Source organism: Bufo gargarizans, chromosome 2 (genome assembly GCF_014858855.1).
Source record: "Bufo gargarizans isolate SCDJY-AF-19 chromosome 2, ASM1485885v1, whole genome shotgun sequence".
Taxonomy (NCBI): Eukaryota; Metazoa; Chordata; class Amphibia; order Anura; family Bufonidae; genus Bufo; species Bufo gargarizans.
The window spans coordinates 326,622,090-326,640,614 of NC_058081.1; the positions used below are offsets into that span (position 1 = coordinate 326,622,090).

General features: G+C 40.5%; 1 protein-coding gene across 1 annotated transcript in view; it reads right to left on the minus strand.

The window, feature by feature from the left end:
* TMTC2 (transmembrane O-mannosyltransferase targeting cadherins 2) overlaps window positions 1-18,525 on the minus strand; it is a 289,642-nt gene that overhangs the window by 99,709 nt on the left and 171,408 nt on the right. The window contains exons 5-7 of the mRNA XM_044280547.1: window positions 14,002-14,087; window positions 13,455-13,639; window positions 8,803-8,881 (exon numbers count right to left, since the gene is read on the minus strand). Of these exons, the coding sequence (XP_044136482.1) occupies window positions 8,803-8,881; window positions 13,455-13,639; window positions 14,002-14,087 (350 nt within the window). The remainder of the gene's footprint in view (window positions 1-8,802; window positions 8,882-13,454; window positions 13,640-14,001; window positions 14,088-18,525) is intronic.

Sequence of the window (18,525 nt, forward strand, 5' to 3'; positions counted from 1 at the left end):
ACCTCGTGTTAGACACATACAGGCAGGGAATCGCAACAAGACGTTATTATTTACAGACTAGTACAAAAGCGATCGTATATGACCTTTAATATCATGATCTGTGCAGAGACCAACAAAACTACCTGGCCGATGCTCTATTTGAGCTGGTAAATAGAGGGAATAAGAGTGTCATTATAACACTTATTGGAAGTATGGACGCATATTATTAAAAGGCAGTAACATAGGTGAAGCAACCTGTGCCCATATTGCCTAAATCCCAGCTACACCTGTAATTTTAAAACAGGATTTTCTTTTCTTTTCTTCCCGATTTACTTTTAATAGAAAAAATAATAAATGTTATGTTTTAAATGACCACAAACGGGAAACTTGTAGCCTCTGGCTAACTGAATTATATCTGCAGGTCAGAGGATACGGATTACAGTTTAGAAGAAATGTACACTCCTGGGAGCGGTCCAGACCAGTGGCGGATCCAGAGCCTGGTCTCGGGAGGGGCACTTCCAGATTATTTTCTGTCTGCCGCCACAGAACAAGGGTGCTTATAGAACAGACTACACAGTGTAGATGTATACTGTGTGGCACAGTGTAGAGGTATACTGTGTGGCACAGTGTAGAGGTATACTGTGTGGCACAGTGTAGAGGTATACTGTGAGGCCCCTATATAGTGCCCCCAGTAAATGCCCCCATAGTGCTCCTCTCCCCCTTCCTCCTAGTGCCCCCCATAATGTACTAGTATAAAATGCCCCAGTAGATGCCCTCAGTGTCCCCCATAATTTGCAAGTATAAATTACCCCTTCTTAGTGCCCCCGTAGATGACTCCATAGTAGTCCTCTCCCCCCTTCCCCATTGTACCCACCATAATGTGTCCCAGTATAAAATGCTACTGTACAGAGCCCCCATATAAAACACCCCTTCTTTGTGGCCTCAGTAGATGCCCCTATAGTGCCCACCAATAATGTGCCAGTAATAAACCCCCCCATTACGTGCCAGTAATAAGCCCCAGTGCCAGCCCAGTATTAAGTCGTCCCCCCATCATGTGCCAGCCCAGTATTAAGTCCCTCCCTACCCATCATGTGCCAGCCCAGTATTAAGTCCCCCCTACCCATCATGTGCCAGCCCAGTATTAAGTCCCCCCCTACCCATCATGTGCCAGCCCAGTATTAAGTCCCCCCCAATGTGCCAGTATCACTATTGTAAAAAAAAAAAAAAACACTGTGTCCCACGCTGTATGGCTCAGGCGGCGCGATGACGTCATCGTGCCGCCTGCGCCGGCCTCTGATAGGCTGTTGGCCTAGTGCCGGCAGCCTATCAGAGGAAGGGGAAGGGACACGCCTCTCCCTCCCCTGCACCACCGCCGCTGGCACAGGCAGATTACTAAGGAGATGAGCGCAATGGAAGCGCTCATCTCCCTGGGCCCGGCGGCGGCTCACTTTGGGTGGCACATTTTAGTTGGGGGGGCACAGCATGATGTAGGGGGGGGCCGTGGCCCCCTCTGGCCCCCCCCTGGCGACGCCACTGGCCCCTGCCTATGACAGGGCTCTATAGGAACATAGTATAATCCCCATAGACTCTAATGCTAACGCATTGGAGTCTATGAGAGAAGCAATCTGATGATTGCTTGTTATAGTTCTCTATGGGAACGATAAAAAAAGGTGTAAAAAAAATGATTGTTTTAAAAAATATTTAAAAAATTATAAAAATTCACATCACCCCTCTTTTCCCAAAATAAAAATACATAATAAAAAATAAACATCATGGGCATTATCTTGTGCGAAAATGCCCATACTATTAAAACATAAAAATATTTAGCCCACACGGCAAAATGGGGGGAAAAACTGGATAATTTTTGGTCTCTTCTGAATGAAACAAATGAAAAGTCCTGGAAAAAATAAGCCCCACACAGCTCCGTACACATAACTACAAAAAAGTTAATAGGGGTCAATGTTAAAATGCAAGAAAAATTATAAATATGTGGTTTTGCTGTAATTAAACTGACCTGGATAATAAAAGTAACAGGTCAGTTTTACTGCATAGGGAACGGCGCAGAAACAAAACCCATATAATTTTTGGGGATTAGCATTTTGCCCAACTTCACCCCATTTGAATGTTTTTCCAGATCACCAATACATTGTGTACAATATTAAACAGTAGAATTAGAAAGTGCAATTTGTCGAACAAAAAACAAGCCCTCATATACCTATGTGAATGGAAACATAAAAAAGTCATGGTCCCAGAAATGCAGGAGGTGAAAAGAAAAAAGGGTTAGGAGCAGATGAAAAAAAGGCAGGTCATCAGAGGAGGTCCCCTAAATTGCTACCATAAAAACATTATATGAATGTACTAGATTGACAAACATGGATTCATTGCCCACAAACGTTAGTTTTAACAAAATAAAATAATGTTCAGAAGGCAACATAAATTTTAAACCAAGCTTAAATATTTGCATATATTTTATCTAAGCTTGAGATGATAAAAGTACAATGGTATTAAAGGGATTCTGTCATGAGATTTTACCCCTATAACCTAAACATATGCCCATGTCCGTACTAATAACATGAATCCTAAGCTGGCCTTATTAAACCTGCTTGTGGCTCTATTAGCCCAAAAAACAGGTTTTCATAACCTGTCAATCACCTACCTAAGGTGCCCAAGGGGACGTCCATTAATACAGGGTGCCCGGCCGCACCCATCGCCGTCTGGTGCCCAGCGCCGCCTTCCTTGTCTTAATCGCCACCCTCCCTGTCTACAGTGCCGCCTTCCTCACCTCACCGCCGCCTCCGCAATCCTCCCGTCCCTCTGCCAGATCCCGCGCGTGCGCACTAGGCTCAGCCTGATGCGCCCATGCAGACTCCTGGCAGCGGCTTAGTTGAGCGAAGTGCGTATGTGCCGGCCTGATGCACATGCGCACTTCAGCCTCTACAATATACATATAACCTAATAATTTGTTATATATATTTATACATATATATATATATATATATATACACACACACACACACACTTACAAAAAATAAGGGATATTTGGCTTTTGGGTGAAATTTCAGGATGAACCTAAAATGCACTCTAACCTTTACAGGTGAACTTAATGTGTATTTAAAAGTTTAGAGAAGGTCACATGTCCAACTGTTCAATGTTTCAGTACTTTCTGTACAACCTGCTGTTCTCTAACACGAGACTGGTGTTTGATCCATGATTTGGATTTAGATTAGAATTGGTATTTAAACAGTCCTCCTCATCATGTTGTTCACATTTTGACATCATGAGACCAAGATGACACCGAACAACTGATCAACAGTACCTCGCCATTGTGAGGCTTTATGCAGGATATTCTCAGACGGAAGTGGCCACTGAGCTTAGAGTGTCATCAGCCGGTTGCAATAGAGATACAGAGAGACTGGAAGAGTCACAGAAAGGCATAGAAGTGGACATCCTTTGGCCACATCCCACACTGATGACCGTTTTCATGTGAACAATGTCCTGCAGAATGGGATGATGAATGCCACACAACTCCAGGTACATTTCAGAGAGGTAAGAGGCATGTCAGACCATTCTAAACCATTTACATCAGAGTGGTCTGTGTGCTAAACAAACTGCAAAGATACCTGATTACAAGCGTCATTGATTTGCATGGGCCAGGGAGCATCTACGCTGGACAAGGGACACTGATGAAAGTCAATTCACACTAAGCAGAAATGATGACCGCCAATGATGTTGGAGACGTCAAGGAGTGTGCTATACATCAGCCACTGTTGTCACCAGATGAGCCTTTGGTGGTGCTGGTGTTACAGTGCGGGCAGGTGTGTCTAGTCAATACAGAACTGCCCTACACTTTGTGAATGGTACAGTGACAAGACCATAATACTTAAATAACATCATCAATCCAGTCATTGTGTCTCTGCATGAATAAGACAGGCCTAATTTCATCTTCATGGACGACAATGTGCCAGCTTATTGCGGTCGCATCATTAGGGAATGGCTACTGGAGACCGGGGTACTTCAAATGGAGTGGCCTGCACTTTCTCCAGACCTGAATCCCATTGAAAACCTATGGGATTGGCTGAGTGGCCATGTAGAGGCTCATAACTCGGTACCTCAGAACCTTAATGATCTGAGGGCCGCCCTTCAAGAAAAGTGGGATGTCATGCCTCAGCAGACAATAAGTTGACTTGTGAATAGCATGAGACGTCGTTGTCAAGCTGTAATTGATGCTCAAAGCCACATGACAAGATATTGAGATGAGGGTTGTTTCGATACCAAAAATTTGATTCTGTTTCGTTACCATAAACAAGTATTGCGATACTCAATACCATTCGATATCACGCAAAAAAAAAAATAAAATGCCCAAACAAGCTGCGTGCATTCCACATTTTATGGAACCTCCGGCCTATAATCGAATAGTCCTATCCTATTTTTTGGGGGGACAACGTGAAAAATAAAATTGCGAATCACACAGTTTTCTTTTCTTTTTTTTCTTTTACGGCGTTCACCACATAGGAGATATTTTTTTATATTTTAATAGTTTGGACTTTTCGGACGTGGCGATATGTAATATTTTATTTATTTATTGCTTATATATTTTATATGTAAAATTGGGAAAGGGGTGATTTATACGTAATATTTTGGTGCATTTTTTTATTGTATTTTTTTTTACAGTTTATTTAATAACTATTTTCCCCCTTAGGGGATAGAACCTGGGATATTTTAATCCCTTGTCTATTCACACTAACAGAGCTCTATTAGGGTGAATAGGATCTCAAACTATTCCTGCTGCCCTGGGCTTTGTGCTCACGGCAGCAGGGAGATTACCATGGCAGCCAGGGCTTCAGTAGCATCCTGACTGCCATGGTAACCGATCGGAGCCCCAGGATTACACTGTTGGGGCTCCGATTAGAAGCTGCCACTGCTCCACCAATGAGAGGAGGTGAGGGGACTCTGTGGCCACTGCCACCAATGTTTTTAATACTGTGGAGGGGGGAGGGCGCACATAATTAATGTTTAATATACAAATTCAGCCATCGGCAGAAACACATTGCTGGCACCCTGCCTCTGACAGGGCGCTGCAATCATTGGCAGTTAACCCCTCAGGTGCGGCACCTGAGGGACTAATTGCTGCGGATCTCAGCCCCCTGTCAGTGGCAGAGTGCCGGCAATGTGTTTCTGCCGCCTGAATTTGTAATGTATTAAACGTGCATTAAATGTGCAGTAGCACAGGCTAATATCAATAAAAGACAAATTCCAGTATCATATTAATACCGGGCTAAAAGTATCGATTGGGCATTGAAAGTTCGATACCCGAAACAACCCTAATTGATACATTGACATTTTTGTGGGGGTATACCCACCACTGTTGGCTTTTGTTTCAATAAATTGTTTGAGATAAGGAAATCACCATTGCTTGTCCTACTTTCATGATAGAATATCACTGTAACTTTTTACGTTTTCCATAAATTTTACCCGAAAGCCAAATATCCCAAACTTTTTGTGAGTAGTGTATAAATATATATATATATATATATATATATAAAATCCCAAATACCACAGCAGCACAGTCAGACCACATGCACTGGGTGCAATTCCTCACAGAGGCCGGCTTCTCCTCCATGATACGTACTTTCCAAATAACGAGGGAGCACTTCCAGCTTTCGGTGACAGGGTGAAGACCCCAAAACTTTATTCCCAGCTAGGAATAGAGTTTTGGGGTCTTCACCCTGTCACCGAAAGCTGGAAGTGCTGCCTCGTTATTTGGAAAGTATATATATATATATATATATACACACACATACACATACATACTGTATGTGAGCTTGGGTTGTTAAAATTTGGTAGTGAGCAGGTGGCTTTGTAAAATTTTAAAAACCTTACCTTTAAAATCTCCCACCTTTCCCACACCACTACTCCAATCCAGGCTGGGCCTGCAAAGTTCACATGAGTATTCATCCACATGTAACCACTGAGGTTATTGACTGGCTGTAATGGTCACAAGAACGATAAATGTATTTTCATCACTACAGGCGCAGGCAAGGATCAGAGCTGTGAGGACTGGAGAACCCATTACCAACAGAAAAGTGAAAAGAACACAGACTTGCATCTATTGCTTCTTCTGGTTATACAAGAAACTGCTCTAATCAATAACCATGAAAATTCACACAGATGAGAGAACAGGAATTTCAACAGCAGGTGAAGAAAACAGCTTGCCAATAAAGTTATTTTAAATTAAATTATTAAATTAAATTATTATTTATGCAATTTACAGAAAATGCAGTATGTGGGAGGAATTAATGAAAAAATAGATATAAAAGATTAACACAGATTATAAATTAAATTATACAATATTTTTTAGGGCAAAAGTAAAATTAAAGTAATTTTATAATCTATACAAGCATAACTAAAATAAAATCTGTAATATACAAAAACAAAAAATACCATACTAAACCAGTTTTGGAAAATTATAAACCAGAAATGGAAGTTCGGTATTCATTATAATATGCTCAGCAATGCTGAGTGCAGCAGTAATTAATTACAAGCCATTTTCCCTGGAGAAATCTTTGGCCATGAAGTCACTGTGGCACATTATTAACAAGAAGTGCTGGAAGCATGTCTGTAGACCAGTGGGTGACAAAACTTGTCACGCAGGGCTAATTGCCCAAATATATTCCGATGCTCCAGGAAACATTAAAGGGATTCTGTCATCCAGATTTTAGCTAGAGATTTTTACATCACATCAGTCTCCACGATTTAGTTTAAAATATACTAGTCTTACCCCTATCTGTCTTGTCATTTAGGCTAAAAATCGCTTTTATTAATACGCAAATTACCTCAATAAGGAGCCCAAGGGGCTGTCCTGTCCCTCTGTCTGTTGAAGCCCAGCCACGCCCATTATATCAGAGTCCAGCACCGCCCCGCTGTTAATTATTCACTCCTCTCCTCGCTGATTTTATTTTCTAGTGCGCCTAATCTCGCGCATACGCCCTGGTTACACTGGTCCGGGCCCGCGCGGGGGCCTGGCAGCAGCCTCACTTAAGCAAGCGCGCATGCGCCAGCTGTCTGCGCACTTCGCTCCCGGGTCGAGTGAATAATTAACAGCGGGGCGATGCTGGGCTCCGAGATAATGGGTGCAGCTGGTGTGCTGTCCGCATCCGTATGTCCGTTCTGTAGCCCCACAAAAAAAAATAAAAAATAGAACATATCCTATTCTTTACAGACAAGGATAGCCATTGTTACAATGGATTAGGGTTGTTGCGGGTATCGAAATTTCGACACCCAATCGACATACCGGGATTTAAATTTTTTCGATATTGGGCTGCTTAGTCTAGTATCTCTCAACATAAGCACGCTGCTGTGAGCGCGCTCGTGTTCCCTCAGCAGCACAGGGGAGAAGGAAGCAGTCTCTCCCTCCCCCTGTGCCGCTGCTGCCACCAATGAGGAGAGAGGGGCGGGCGCAATGATAGGAGGATTTTAAATGGGTCCGGACTTTGTTAAGTTACCAGGCTACTATAAGTTACCAGGCTACCAGGCTACTATTATTTCTGGGCATCGCTCCATTCGCCCGCTGTGCCCCCATTACTGTCTCCTTCTCCGTATGCTAATTAGCACTATCGGAGCGATGGGCAGGAAACATCAGCTTCTCTCCTGGGCGTTCCTTCTTCCTGCTGTAGCGCAGTCCAATCGCAGTGCAGAACGTCACAGCAAGGGAGAAGGAATGCCTAGAAGAGAAGCTGATGTCTCCTGCCCATCGCTCCAATAGTAGTAATTAGCATACGGAGCAGGAGACAGTAATAGGGGCACAGCAGGCGAACGGAGCGGCGCCCAGGAATAATATTAAGTGCAGGGACATCCCTGGGCGCCGCTCTATGTAGCCTGCCCATGAAAGGTCGTCTTTAACTTTTAATACAGGAGGCAGGTCCCGGCAGCAGAATCGCATAGCCAGCACCCTGCCTCTGACAGGGAGCTGTGATCAGCGGCAGTTAACCCCTCAGGTGCGTCCACCCCCCTCAACCCCCCCAGTATTAAAGTCATTGGTGGCAGAGGCCACAGGGTCCCCCTCTCTCTTGCCCCTCATTGGTGGCAGTGGGAGCTTCCTGGGGCTCTGATTGGTTACCATGGCAGCCAGGACGCTACTGAAGCCCTGGCCCTGGCTGCCATAGTCAGCTCCCTGCTGCCGTGTGCACTATGCACAGGGTAGCAGGGAGAGTGTGAAGTCCTAGTCACCCTGATAGAGCTCTATTAGGGTGAATAGGACAAGGGATTAAAAGATCCCAGGTTCTAGCCCCTAAGGGGGAAATAGTTAATAAATAAACTGTAAAAACAAACAAAAAAAACAACACACCAAGTATAAATCACCCCCTTTCCTAATTTTACATATAAAATATATAAACAATAAATAAATAATCAAATCACATATAGCCATGTCCGAAAAGTCCAAACTATAAAAATATTAAAAAAATCTATGCGGTGAATGCCGGAACAGAAAAAAATAAAAAATAAAAACTGCGATTTGCAATTTTTTTTAAATGCGCAATGCAAGGCTTTTTTGGTGTTTTTTTTTTTTTGCGTGGTATCAAATGGTATCGAGTATCGCAATACTTTTTTATGGTATCGAAACCGAATCAAAATTTTGGTATCGCAATAACTCTACAATGGATCCGCAAAAAAATGTATCCCATATGGACGTCATCCGTTTTTTTTGCGGATCTGCAACATCTTTTGAAGACTTCTTCTTAAGCCCATGAACCAACATGACTTGACTAGATACAGAGCCTTCATTAATATATGTTTAATATGTTAGGTTTTGTTTAATTTTCTTACCCATCATGTTATATAAGCTTTGTGGTGCAAATTGCCTTGGCATTTTCAGTATTGCTTCTTTATACACAGAGAGTGCATCCTAGAGGGAGAAGAAAAATCACTAATAATTAAGACACCACAACAACAATATCACAGAATCACATAATTACTCATGTAAATGACAAGGTGACTAATAGAGGATGACCTATCATCTGAATAGGTAATCAGTATTAGATATGAGCGCTGCCTTGTCAGCTCTTTTCACCAGCTCTCCACAGAAATTGCTGTGGTGAGCAGGTGCAATTACAAGTATGGCGTCCCCCTTCACTTCTGTGGGATGGCTTTGTCTGTTCAATTGGCTATGACAGAACAATTACTGCAATTACTGCAGTGAGCAGGTAAACAGAGCAGAGAAGGCAGCTCTCATACAATCACTGCCTTCTCTTCAAACAGCTGACTGACAGGGGTGTCAGGAGGATAGGTCATCAATAGTAAAAAGTGGACCTCCCCTTTAACTGGTCCATGTACTTTCACATAACGATATAAATAGTTATAACAGGCGAATATTAGAAACTTTTAAACAAATTTTATCAGAAAAAAAAACCTTATTCTACAGTTATTGGCTACCCCGACTTTTTTTTATAAATTTACTTTCAGAAATTTGTGAGAAATGCATCTTGTGAGATTAAGACAGACTGCCTGTTCACTGAAGGATCAAATTAAATATTCCCATAGAAGTCTAGAGAGAGGGAAAGGAGGAGCTGCTGAGATAAGCAGCCAGACATGACAGCTAATATTAAGTGTTGTATCTCATCCCAAGTACCGAATTCACATCGATACTGCTCAGTACTTCTCTATAATGTCCCATATGCTGCAGCTGAGGGATTCTGAGTAAGAGTTAGGAAGCAGAACCTGCTATCTCTGTGTGTAGTCTACAGAGCACAGCTAGCTTCTACTTACTAGTTCAGACAAAGGTGAATCAGGGATGCAGCATGCAAAGGAGAAAACTGCTAAAAATGTCATATAATGGTCAAATATAGTGCTATATCCATACACATATGACAGCTTATTCTGAAAAGTTAGCTGACATTTTAGGTATGCTTTCAATTATATTAAAGGTAAAAATAATCAAATCACTTAGAAATATAAAATATATACAGGAGATAATGACCGGCTGCATGGTACTCTGGTGTCTACTGGTGCATTACAAAATCTGCATTTATCTATACAGATTCAGATACATTTGGCAACTCTATACATATTACTACCTATTTTGTAAAGTCTTAAACAACTTTAAAAAAACTTTTATGTCTGTCTCACATTGCCATTAAATGGCTACACTTTAGAATCCCTATGACAGCCATAACAATCAACCCTCCATTCCACTGATTCACTTAGATCGCACAAATGCCTTATCAATTTTTACTTTAGTAGAACCACAAGTGTTAAGATTGGAAAGTCACCCTACCAGATATCCTACCTGTCCAGCCTACATGTTGTGACAGCTGTTTGGTAACTAATGGTTGCCATTACAAGAAGCAAACCACAATCTCTCCAGGCAAGCTTCAGCCATCTATTTCAGCAACAGTCATTGGGTTAGGTGGTTAGTCTAATAAATATCACTGGAAAAGTAATCACTTAAAAACATATTAAATCTAGAAATTAATGAAAAGAGTCAACAAATGAAAAATCTTGGCAAAAGAGTTTGCTTGTCTGCAGAAGTTTCCCCCAGAGCTCAATCACTGGTGCTACAAGAAGTTGTAATCATCGTCGTGTTCTACAGAGACAGTGGAGCCACCACCTGGTCCCAGTCACTATCCAAACACCTGCCACCTTACGTTATGCTTGCACTCCGGCTGTTAGGACACTGCAGAGACTGCCTCCTAGAGTAAAGCAGTTTGCTCCACAGTCAGATCCCTGTTTGGGTACATTGGGGACATTCAGGTATATCTCTATCTTTCTGCATGGGGAAGTTAAGGGCTGCAGTAATTCAAGTGTCCTCCTACTCTACACTATATGGAGTGTGAAGCCTGCACGTGAGAAAAGCTAATAAACATCATAAAGCACTAATGTTTTAGATTATAAACTTCGATTTACATCCTAAAGCCTGCATTAGACTGGCTAATTGTCGGCCATTTCATTGTTAACGAGTGTTCGCATAAGCAATGCTCTGGCAGTGTTATACTGCCGCCGATTACCCAATGAATGAGCAAACACTTGTTCATCAGGCAATCCAGATTTTATCCATTATAAAATATTAATCTCCAATACGTTGCCTGGATCGTTTGCCGCCGCAGGTCCCAAGAGTGAAGTGGGCTCAATTCACAGTCAATCAAATGCGTTTTGTAGGACCGCACAATTCTTGTCAGTTCAGGAGATAACCATTCTAGATCAGAACCATCCACCTGAATACATATAGGTAAAATATCAGATTCCACATATATCCTCCTCCCCCACTGGGTCCTGTAGAATATCATAAATCGCACCGATACTGAAGCACTGATGAAGCTTGGAGCGAAACCTGGGTCGGGCAGGAGCACAAGGCTGTTGTATTGGATCTATTTTTCCTATATTACCACTGGTGTTTAACTAGCTATGGGAGAGAGAGGACAGGGGGAGTATGAGGCGGTTATATTTATCTGATGTGCCCGCATTTCCACGTGCGCTTGTGAGTATAACATCAGTAGTGCATGTGAGGAATAATGGCAGTGCTTCACTATCGGTGCGATTTTTGATATTCCAAAGGACCCAGTGGGGGAGGAGAATATCTGTGGAATCCAATATTTTACCTATATGTATGCAGGTGGATGGTTCTGATCTAGAGTGGTTATCTCCCGAACGGACAAGAATTGTGCGGTCCTACAAAACACATTTGAATCCAGATTTTATCGTTTTTCATAGTTTGTCGGTAGCAGATCATGCTGTGTAATCACAATATGCTACTGGGAAACAACTAGACAGCATGGAGACGAGCAATGGCATAACAATCGCTCTTCTCCATGCTGTGCATGTAATAGCATCGGTCTCCTCGACTAGTGAGCAGGCGATTGCCAGAAAGGAACGCTTCCCTCCCGACAATCGCCTACCTGATCTGGCTTTCTAATACAGCCTTAAGAAGGTTTTAAGGTATAACTAAATGATAAATAATCATCTATTGTACCGCATAGACTCTAAAACATAAAACTGAAAACACCCACACAACAGCAGCATCTACTTTTTCCAACTACTACTGGTGAATTCTCCACAGAATAAATGACGTCACAAAAATACGGTATTAAACTGATTACAATTTTTTTTTTTTACCTGATTAAAACAATCAAGATATTTAACATTTGATAATTTTGTGAAAAATGTCAAAGATAAAAACAAATGACCCCCCTATATTTAGGAGGATAACACCTGTCATAAATTTGATGCATGTCTAGACAGCTTAAATTTATTTCACCTATAGAATAAATAAATTATACCATATTTTTGGAAATTTTATACCGCAGGTAACAAATAACATAAATAAGGCATGTCAAATTTGTCAGACATTGGTAGAAAAACATTGTAAAGCACTGTGTTACACTGTACATTTTTTATGGGTGCTAATTTATTCACCTACTGTGACTGAGGTAATTGGAGCTTTCACTGATTAAATTTGCAAATACTTTAAAAAAAAATTACAAGATGTACATAATTTTCACTTATCATTATACAACCATTATGTACATAAAAATAGATACTTGAGGTAAAGAACAAGAAATGTGATGTTTCTCTATAGGTTGAGCTTATTTAGGAGCTAGACTACAGTTACACTAGAATAAGCTAGTGGTTTGAAAGGGTACACGCTTCAATATTGCCTATGATTCAACAAATTTGAACTAACTTTGACAGTCCATTAGGATTGCCTCACTCTGTAACGACTTGTAGATTAATACTTTAGAAAGTTAGGATCACAATCACAAATCTAAAATGCTACTTTTTTGCTGTCCCAAGTCTCCTGCAAAATCCAAACCAATACAGTGCTAAGTTCAAACTTCTAACATAGGATACAATCTGCAAAAGGTTTGGGAACAATTTGATAATGGTCTAAGCTTTATGGCAAAAGTTAGTTTTTATTTGACGACTTAGGATAAAATGTGTTGCAGTGTTGAGCCAGTTTTTCTGAGAGCTGCGCTAAGGAATTGCATAAAATATAAATTAAGCAATAAAGAACATTTTGCTATGGGGCATAGGGTATCTGCTATAGGGCAAAAATCTGAATCTGGTGATGCCACAGTAGTAAAATTAAATTATGGAAACCCTAAAAATACTTCAACTAACAGAGGAACTAGTGTTCCTGAAGAAGTTGGTCCTATAGGCTACAATGGAGGAGTACAAGTAAGGAAAAACTTCTGCGAACAATTAATAAAGTAGGGATGATACCCACAGATGCCTCTGCCCAATGTCTTATGTATCCCGTTTTGGTATTGATACTCCATCCCGGCCCAGTGCAGCTCTACTTCCATATATCTCAGAAGCTCCCCACTGGGACTGGTGATTCATTGTCTACCACAGTAGTATACCATATTGTGGAGATGCATCAGCACCAATGTCCCCCTTCATTTGCCATTAACCATTTTCAGCTCGGGAAATACATGAGACTTGTTGGGGGAAAGCATTTCTAGAAACACTTATTGGAAACTCACCTCATACTGCCCTTGTTCGTGGTACAACTTTCCCAGATTATAAAGGCAACTAGTCACTGAACTCTTATGAGCATTTGGATCTTTTAGGTTTTCATCTGGGATTTCTGAGCATTTCAAGAAAGTCCTTCTAGCTTCTTCAGTCCTTCCCTGATTCATAAGAATTATACCTGTATTCAAGTATGCCGCTGTAAAAGAGAATTCACAAGTATATGTAAATAGTAGGCAATGTATGTAAAATAGGAATGAACACAAAAAAAAAAAAAAACACATAATGGAATATTTCTCTGGTAGTCTTAAGTTTAATTGCTGACTCTGTCCTGCCAGTGAATTTATTTCTTATTCGTAAGGACCACCATCAGCGATCGGTGGTTCAGCCTACATGCTTTTTAAAAGCTTTCATCTCTCTACACACTGCCAATTAGGATGCCAGTTGTGATGATGGTTTTGTGGTGAGGTCTTAGACCTTCATCTTATTTCAAAAAAAGACTGAGATGATAATGATATACAGATGTGACCAGCGAAGATAAAATGTAAATTCATTACTCACATGCCAGTGTAGGCCTGCTACCAATTGCTAACTTGTAGTAGTGAAGAGCCTCAGCGAACTTGCTGTTTTCCTGGAGCAATAAGCCTCTGTAAGAAATATACAAGAGGGAAGATGATAGTAAATTTTCCATAGTTTAAATATTTCTATGTATACAGAACACGTAAACAGGGTTATAAATAGAGAATTTGTATTTTTCCCGTAACGAGCAAGTCAGGAGTAAATTCAACCATATGGACTATAACTTAATTTATTATTTGCAGCTCAAATACGTGCTGGTAGAAATCTTCTGATAATCTTAGTTTGTAACTAAGTGGATTTTAATTTTGTTCTGGCATTATTCAAATCTGAGGGACAAGCGTAATGTTTATATAATTGCTTCAAGATAACATAGATACGGATAGGCTCACTTTCTTCACATGGCTTGTGACCAATGGCAGTGAGGATCAGAAAGGCAGAAATCAATGAATCATACTGGCGGGGACCACCAATAAGTAAGGTTGTACATTTTGGCAATCCCTTCAGCCTGCATTGCTCATGTTTTGGATTCTTGATTACATAACTATCCTCTCATGTGCCCAAATCCTGTAGTAAATGGGTTACTTATGTTACCAGGAAATTCACTGATAAATCAGGCACAATGGGGGTCATTTATTAAACAGAAATATGCCTAAATTAGCCATATTTTTGGCACAGATTGCAGTGCAAAGATCCTTTGCAGTGCCATCTGTGACTTTTCCACATTTACACCAGGTCTAAAAAAGTGGGTGTAGAGTGCGCAGAGAAAGGGGACGGGTCAGCAAGCCTAAAACAGGTGTAGAAAATGGTCTAAATGTAATACAGCAGGGAAGCTGTCTTAAATTTAGAAGCTGTGGTGGATTCGCCAAAGTTATGTAGAGGCCTCTTCATAACTGCACCGGATCCACCGTAAGTGCAGGGCTTTATTAAGACCTATGTCTAAAACGCCGGTATTAACAAACGTGCCCCAATGTCTTGTAGGGCTAGCTCGGATGAATGTAATGATAGCTTTTACTTAGTGATCCCTTGCTACATTCTGGAGAAAATATACTTATAATTCATATGCAAATTAACAGTTTAGTGCACCATGGGGGGGACCAAGCCACTCTGTACATGCTTCATTCTCCTGCTTCCTTTGCCAGCCACTCCCTTTTCTTTTTGATTGACAGGGCAAGGTGAGACGACTATGCAGGAACCTGGCCATGTCAATCAAGGACCAGATTATATATAGAGTCTTTGTGAGCAAAGGTACAGCAAAACTTGTAATTTATAGTCACTGTACTTTCACACAACGTTACACACATCAATCAATACAAGAAACCCCCCTACCCTGCTAATTCACATTGAAAATGCTTTGAATTTCATTTCGGAATGAAAAGGGGAGGAAAGAGGAGTTAGCAGCAGCATAAGTGAGATGGGACTCAAAGAGAGACACTAAAGAGACTACACAGTTACATGAGAAATTTCTATCTCAGTACAAGTTCTAGATTCATAACTAATACAGGTCAGTGTCTCTCTGCAATGTCATTCATGATCCTAAGGCACTTCTGAGTGAGTAAAAGACGCTTAGGAAGCAGCTTCTCCTCTACTTTGTGTGCAGTGGATGGCGCCATGTCTAAGAGCCAATGTCTGCAAACTAGATTTTCAGCATGTACAGAGGAAAAAAGTTTTCTATAAATAATGCATTTTTAAAGTATTGAGAGTATTTACATTTTTTCACTGAAAAGGTTAAAACAATCAAGCGTTGCTTGACATCTCCTTGTAGAAGCCTTTAGTATTAACATCAATAAAAAGCATTCCTGTTCTTATGTGGGCTCAGATTCCATGGAGTTTTATACTATATGAGAGGGAGCTTATGAATGATTTCCTAATGTAATACACTGCATGAAAACATTCCATTGAATGCACTGCACTGGGAATAACTTTGACAAATGGCAGCCAAGTAGAATGAGAATTTAATTGCTTTGACATTGCAGTTATACATTTTATTAAAAATTAAAAAATATATATTTTAAGAGATATACAGAAAGCAAGGGTATGACATACTTTTGTCAATATATTCAAGATTGTATTGGTCTTTCCATACTGGCCGTAAAGTCTAGCCGAGTGAACATGATCTCTACAGCAGGCTGTCATTAGATCTGTTTATCTTGGAATTTCTTTGTAATCCCAGCTGATTCAGGTCTCATTGGGATGTTCATTTTACGTAGCAGTACAAGGCAAGACTAGATTCATATCTCGTCAGCCATGAAATTCTGCATAACTGAAAATAAAACATCCCGTAAAAATATTTTTTACTTTTGTAGGAACGCTACATTTTTGCTCAACATATTTAAAACTTCACAGTCTAAAATCTATAAAATGTTATATATAATTTGGAATAATTAAATTTGATGTACTAGTTTATAATAATGAATGTATTGCTCTCTATTCTGACAGAACTCAAACTTCAAATCTCTTCTAGATTACTGCTACCAGGAAGCAGTGCATTGTGGAACCTCATATAACAAAGTTATTCGGTCACTTGCTTGTCTGCTGAATAGAGATAATCAAATCCGAATTGCAAGGTACGACTGGTGCACAGAAGTACCAAAGGATCGTCCGGGGTGCTCAAGCTTTGACCCAATAATAGACCACTAATAAAATAGGGCCCTTAGGGTCTAGCGGAAGACAACCTGCGATAATGATCATACTTACCTGGTTCTCGACACTGAATTCGGTCTCTATTGTTTCATGGCTAGTTCTTCATCTCCCTGTGTGCTGATATCAACATTATGTTGACGGGAGGGGGTACGTGGTTACTGTAGCTAATAGCTGGCCACAGAAGTGACCTGCTCCTCTTGCGTCACAACAGATGGTCATGTGTCCCCCGTCAACAGGATGTTGATATCAATGCATCAGGGAGATGAAGAGCCGGCCAGGGAGTGATACACACCAAACCCAAAGGCAGGGACCAGGTAAGTAGGATTACAACTTGGGTCAGTCACTCTGGGAGGTCTGATATACTTCAATTTTTCTTTGCTTGTTTTGTACTTATTTTGAGATTTTTGTTTTCTTCACAATGTAACAAAGTTACAGTAAATGTTTTACCGGTTTCTACTTGGAAGGGTTGTACTGAATTCTCTTGTGCCTACCAGAGAAAATAATACTGAGGGCCTCCCCTCTGTGTATATTATATTTAGAGCTTTAACAATATATATATATATATATATATATATATATATATATATATATATATATAGATATATACACACATACACACACACACAGGGGATTTCAATTTTATTTAAGTATTTTTAATTTGTTTGGTATATATGAAAACCGTCCCGAAGCCTTAGCAATTAAAAGCCATCATAGGGTACAGTTGATGAGGAGAGGAGTACACAGTTAATTATAACAGTGAATTAATTGGAATCAATTGGGTGAAAATGTGATACATGGTTGTAGTGAGTCCTCCAGAGTGAGAACTAGTCTTGTCTGGCTAAAAGTTTGCGTTCTCAATCTCAAGACCCCCTCAATGAAGTTAATATGCCATAAAAAGAGCACTGCTTCAAAAAGCTATATTTTACACTCACTACTAAGGCAGAACTAGCAGGGGATTTTTAAGCCATTTTACAAATTCATAAGTAAAACAGGATCATAAAATATTCTAGGGATTTGCTGCATACATTCTAATGATTACTGCTCCATGTTGGAGCTACTTTAATGAACGTATGAATAACCTGCATGTACAGCAGTTATCTAATATTAACTAAATCCTGCTCCTATTAGTTTTGGGAATAATACGTTTTGACTGGAGTATTTAATAGGAGTAATTCTGGTAATCAGTGGAGCTGTAACTGAGTTGACATTTTAGAATTTATAGTGTATTTCACATGCATTATAGAAGGCTGTTGAGGACACTTCATTACTCACCAACAAGATGACGTCTCACTGTGGCTTTAGCCTGTATGCAGGCTAACCTCTATCCTGACCCCAGTACAACTCACAGGATGAGCTGTCAGGATTGGCAGGCTTCCCACCGACAGCTACACTGTAATTCAACAAGGGGCTCTACACTGTCTTCCTCAATACTCAACCACCCTCTTTCTTCACTCCAAAAGCAATTTAGGACCAAGCAGTGGCCACCATAGTCTATACCCCCTATACTGTCAGCCATAATACTAGTTTACGCAAAGCCCAACAGAAACAGGGCACACAGTGCTAAGCCAAGTCATCACTGGGGTCTCAGGACCTAGACCCAAATAATGAAAACTACTGACATATCAGAAATGGAAATGAAAGGTAACTTTTAATATACAGTAAATAGGGTGCCTTTAACAGTCAGGTCAAAGGTATGTATAGAAAAATTATCCCTGCTGCATATACAATGCATTTGTAAAGTCTTTTACTTTTCTTACATTTGATGTTGCGGCCTTGTGATAAAACATAAAAAATTATTTTTTTTTTTTATTCTGCAGTGATGGTTGACCTTCTGGAAGTTTCTCCTATCTTCACACAGGATCTTTG